We start from the raw sequence: 4,454 nt of genomic DNA on the forward strand, positions 1-4,454 counted from the left end.
AAAATGAATGCGAAAGTTATCTTCGTTGCACATCACGTGTAAATGGAGCAGATTTTGAATGGCCAATGTGAAATGTTTATATCGAAACCATTGAGCAGCTGCAAAGTCTTACAAGTGCGTGAAAATGATAAGCCTTTGGCATAATTGCAAAAATAAACCTGAGAGCCAACTTATGACAGACTTCTATTACGTGATACGTACAAGTGCTACGATCGATCCAAAGAAAAAAAAAAACTTGCAAAACCGTGCACTTCTACCTATGATTGTCTACCAGTGGTTACACACATGTTGGCCACTGTTGATACACACTATGTTATTGCAATCATTGTAATATTCTCTCAAATTACTGAACTATTAGTTAAGACATTAACTAAGATTTATTTTAAATTATGCTTATAGTTGCTGAAAATCGTTCATGTATTTAAATGCAATTATTTAGTTGGACATGCTTCGTGTGAGCTTAATTCACGCGACTACTTTTATAATTGATTTAAAAAATTTTGGTCTTTCATTAGTTTTGAAACAAATCCTACTACCTTATTATAACATAATTTTATGTACATTTTTTGTTCAATTTTTTTCATCTTTGGAACGTACTGTACACACGCATATCTATGCAATCTTCATTGTACCACTAATTATGCACCTAACGTTTTTTTTTTTTTTTTTTTTTTTTTTTTTCAATAGAAATAAAACGCTACAGTGTAAATAAATTTATAATGATATAATTTTTTTTTTGTTTCTATCAATTTTAAATTTCAAGAATATAGAAATAAAGTATTACAGAGACATTATTGAATTACAGAATTCAATCATATGTTACGTATGATTTTATTTTTCGCTAAATTGGATAAAATACAGTATTTTGTCTAGCTGATGCGTTAAAAAGAATAAATTTAGTATGTTATTAGTCTAGATGTAAAAGAATAAATAATTTAAATATTATCTCAAGTATCACTCAAGATCATTTTCACATAGTGCGCCAATTTAATAGATTCAATTTTTTTAAAACATCCATATAAACCAATCACATAACGAACAAAAAGGCTTCGTCTCGTAACGATAAAACTTTCAAGATAGGGTTATGAGGCTGTTAACGGTAATAGGCTAGTATATTTTTGCATATAAGGTGTTTTTGTTTCAGAATTGAAGTAAGTCAACTTTAGAAGTATAGTTAATGACACGATGGTTCATTACAAGGGTATCTATGGACTATATATTATAATTTGATAGTTTTGTCAATTATTTTGCTATAATAATTTGAAAATTGTAAACTTTTCACTTTGGTGTTAGTAATTTTGTAAGAAGTAGTCAGTACTTAAATCAATGACTTGTAAGATACATTTCATTTCATACCATTACACCAAAATCATGATTATACAAATCCTAAATTGGACAGTACAGTAAAGTTGTATTACGTTTTCAAAAATATCAGCAAAGAAATAAAGAAAAAAATCTCAATTTCAATTTTTAGTGCTTTTTAAGAATCAACACTTGCATAAAAAAGTACATGTTTGTCTTGCAATTTAAATGTAATTATGCAAGAGCAATTTTGGCAAAAGAAGAAAAAAGAAAAAAAAATCACGCAACATCAGCATTGAATCCTTACCTCTTGCGAAACACCAAAAGGAAGCAACGAAAATAAAAGAGCCTATATACATGTTAGCGCGAATAATAAACGGCTCCCCCTTGAGATAGGACGTATAGGAGTGTATATAGTGTATATTATATGCTCGTACACACATGTAGAAACTCATGTACATAGACTTGCGTATTACACACGAGAAAGCGAGCCTGTATTGCGCAATCCGTCATGGAAGTACGAGCAGCAATCCTGAACAGGTCTGCGTTTATTTGATTTGCACTGTATCATCAATGCGTGTATGCTCGCGTGCCATACTTGGTGGTTATATCGTGTCAAAATTCTTGTTTGGAGCTTCATGATAGCTGAAATGATCGTGAGAAAATGGATATTGTCTTGGTCGGAGTGAAGCATGTTTAGTTTTGATCTTCATTTTAATTTTCGTTTAGAGTTTTGATCTAAAAAATGGTGTTCCAAAACGTTAAAAAATATCATTAATCAATGTAGGGGATACAAGCAAAGAAAATTTTCGACAACTTCAAAGAATGTGTCTCCTAAATGAATTCAGTGCACCAATTTGTACACTGTACAAGCGATGTACTACTAGTTTTTATCAAACGTGTCTGGAATATAATGATAACGATTTTCTAATTACTTCTGAGCATGTGGCATATCTACAAACAAATTTTATCTTTTATAACTGACTTTCAGTCCAATCTAGTATACGAATTCGAGTCTTTCTGTACGACAAGTGCCTTACTAAATAAGTTTACGATCATAGTCAGTCAGTGATGGAATAAAACAACCGTCACCGATTTTTTAACAAACAATAAAGGTGCTATGAATCCAGAGAACAAATCCATTGAACCAACTGCTTGGTCGCAGCAACTACGATTTAATCCATTTTATTACGACGATGACTCACGAAATTTTTTATTACAACAAAAAAGGTTAGTACTTTTTTTTGTATTCCATTTTGATGGTGTGGAAGAAAATGATTTTATACGTTTAAAAATAAGAATAATAAAAATAGTGAAAAATATGCTTGATTACTGTTAACTACTGTAACGAAGAGTCTGTAGGTTAATTTTTTAGTGTACAAATGTACATAAAATCTTCCAAAAGACTGTTCGATGATCATTACATGTATCAATAAAGTGTAATCATTGTGCCCAAGGTTGGGTGCTACAGGATTATTGTGCATGTATTTTAAAGTATATGAATACAAAAAATAACACAAGAACTTATATTCATCCTACTTTGGGCATTTTTAACCTTTAGAAGTTTGCTTCTCCTTCAGTACGCAAAATAGAGTTCGTACCTAGTGCGCATCCAACCAGGGCCAGCACACGGAGTCTCTTGGACTCAGTGCTTGCTCTGGTGATATAATGTCATATGATACGAAATCTACTATTTCAATAACTGTTCAATAATTTTACTAAAAAAAAAACTTTTTTTTCAAATCTGTCGATAGAAGAACAAGTTTACGAGTGGATAGTTCCCACCCACGAGATACGGAACTCCTATCATTATTATCATCACTGCACCTGAAAAACTACAGTGAAAAAAATGACAGTCACACGAGTGAGATGCCCACCTTCTGTTCTACGAGCCAAGGGAGTTCTAGATCACCCACTGACTGTATTTCAAGGCAGCTGATGCGCACCCACAATGGAGGGCAGTTCTACCAATTCTCGAGAAATCTACCATCATGCAGTGATCAGGGTAGCTCTGTAGTACACGCGCACACCCACTCTAACGAAAAGATACAACATGGCTCCGTGTGCTCGAAATTATTTACCCAGAAGCAAACTCATATTGGAGATAAGATATACCATTGTTCTATATGTTCCAAACCTTTTACCAAAAAATACTGTCTTACTGTGCATATGCGTTCTCACACAGGGAATAAGCCATACCAGTGTACCGTGTGCTTGAAAGCGTTTACCCAAAAATATTCACTCACAATGCACGGACGCATCCATACCGGTGACAAGCCATACCAGTGTACCATGTGCTTGAAAGCGTTTACCCAGAAAAGCCAACTCACAACCCATAAACGCATCCATACCGGTGAAAAACCATACCATTGCACTGTATGCTTGAAAGCGTTTGCCCAAAATGGTCAACTCGCAGCTCATAAACGCATCCATTCCGGTGATAAACCATATCATTGCGCCGTATGCTTGAAAGCTTTTTCCCAAAATGGTCAACTCACAGCTCATAAACGTATCCATACTGGTGATAAACCATATCATTGCGCCGTATGCTTGAAAATGTTTTCCCAAAATGGTCAACTCACAGCTCATAAACGTATCCATACTGGTGATAAACCATATCATTGCTATCTATGCTCAAAATCTTTTACAAAAAAAAACTCATTTACGTACCACGAATGCACCCACATGGGCTAGAAGCTCTTCACCATGTGTTGTGTATCGTCCCTTAATTTCAAAGTGTATACTGTCTTCACAAGATTTTCCAGATGACAACGAGATTGAAATTCCACAAACTACAAAATTTCACAATAATCTCTGACTATTTTCCTCTAATACACTGGTTGCAAGGACAACTTTACCCAAGATTATCTCAGTTTATCAAGTTTTATGTACTTATTTTTTATTTACAAGATTTTACGACGAAAAGAGTTTGGTCTAGGACCAGTTGAAGTTTTTAGATATCTGTAGCTATTATTTATTGTGGCAAAGTTATTGTTGTGCTAATTTTGAGGAATTTTAACAAAGAACTTTATAATTTTTTAATGAAAGTAATGAGTAGATGAATGTAGAGGAGGCCTGCACTGGAGAAAGTAATTTTTACTGACATTCAAATTAAATTAGATGGAACAATCTTTAATGTAGTCGTAATAAAA

At 33.5% G+C, this 4,454-nt stretch overlaps 1 protein-coding gene across 1 annotated transcript; it reads left to right on the forward strand.

Annotated features, from left to right (window-relative positions):
* Window positions 1-2,261: 2,261 nt before the first annotated feature.
* LOC149373354 (uncharacterized) lies at window positions 2,262-4,218 on the forward strand. Its single transcript, XM_089597396.1, has 2 exons — window positions 2,262-2,532; window positions 3,057-4,218. Exons 1-2 carry the CDS (start codon window positions 2,423-2,425, stop codon window positions 3,994-3,996), a joined length of 1,050 nt encoding a protein of 349 aa, XP_089453522.1. The 5' UTR covers window positions 2,262-2,422; the 3' UTR covers window positions 3,997-4,218.
* Window positions 4,219-4,454: the final 236 nt, after the last annotated feature.

This window comes from Copidosoma floridanum, unplaced genomic scaffold (assembly GCF_036245765.1).
Source record: "Copidosoma floridanum isolate Cflo_tuat_1 unplaced genomic scaffold, Cflo_Japanese_pri ptg000032l, whole genome shotgun sequence".
Taxonomy (NCBI): Eukaryota; Metazoa; Arthropoda; class Insecta; order Hymenoptera; family Encyrtidae; genus Copidosoma; species Copidosoma floridanum.

Bases quoted from the DNA above. Each gene is read 5' to 3' on its own strand.
- LOC149373354 (XM_089597396.1), top strand. From the start codon at position 2,423: ATGAATCCAGAGAACAAATCCATTGAACCAACTGCTTGGTCGCAGCAA. The intron at 2,533-3,056 runs GTTAGTACTTTT...ATCTGTCGATAG, and splicing joins TTTTTATTACAACAAAAAAG to AAGAACAAGTTTACGAGTGG.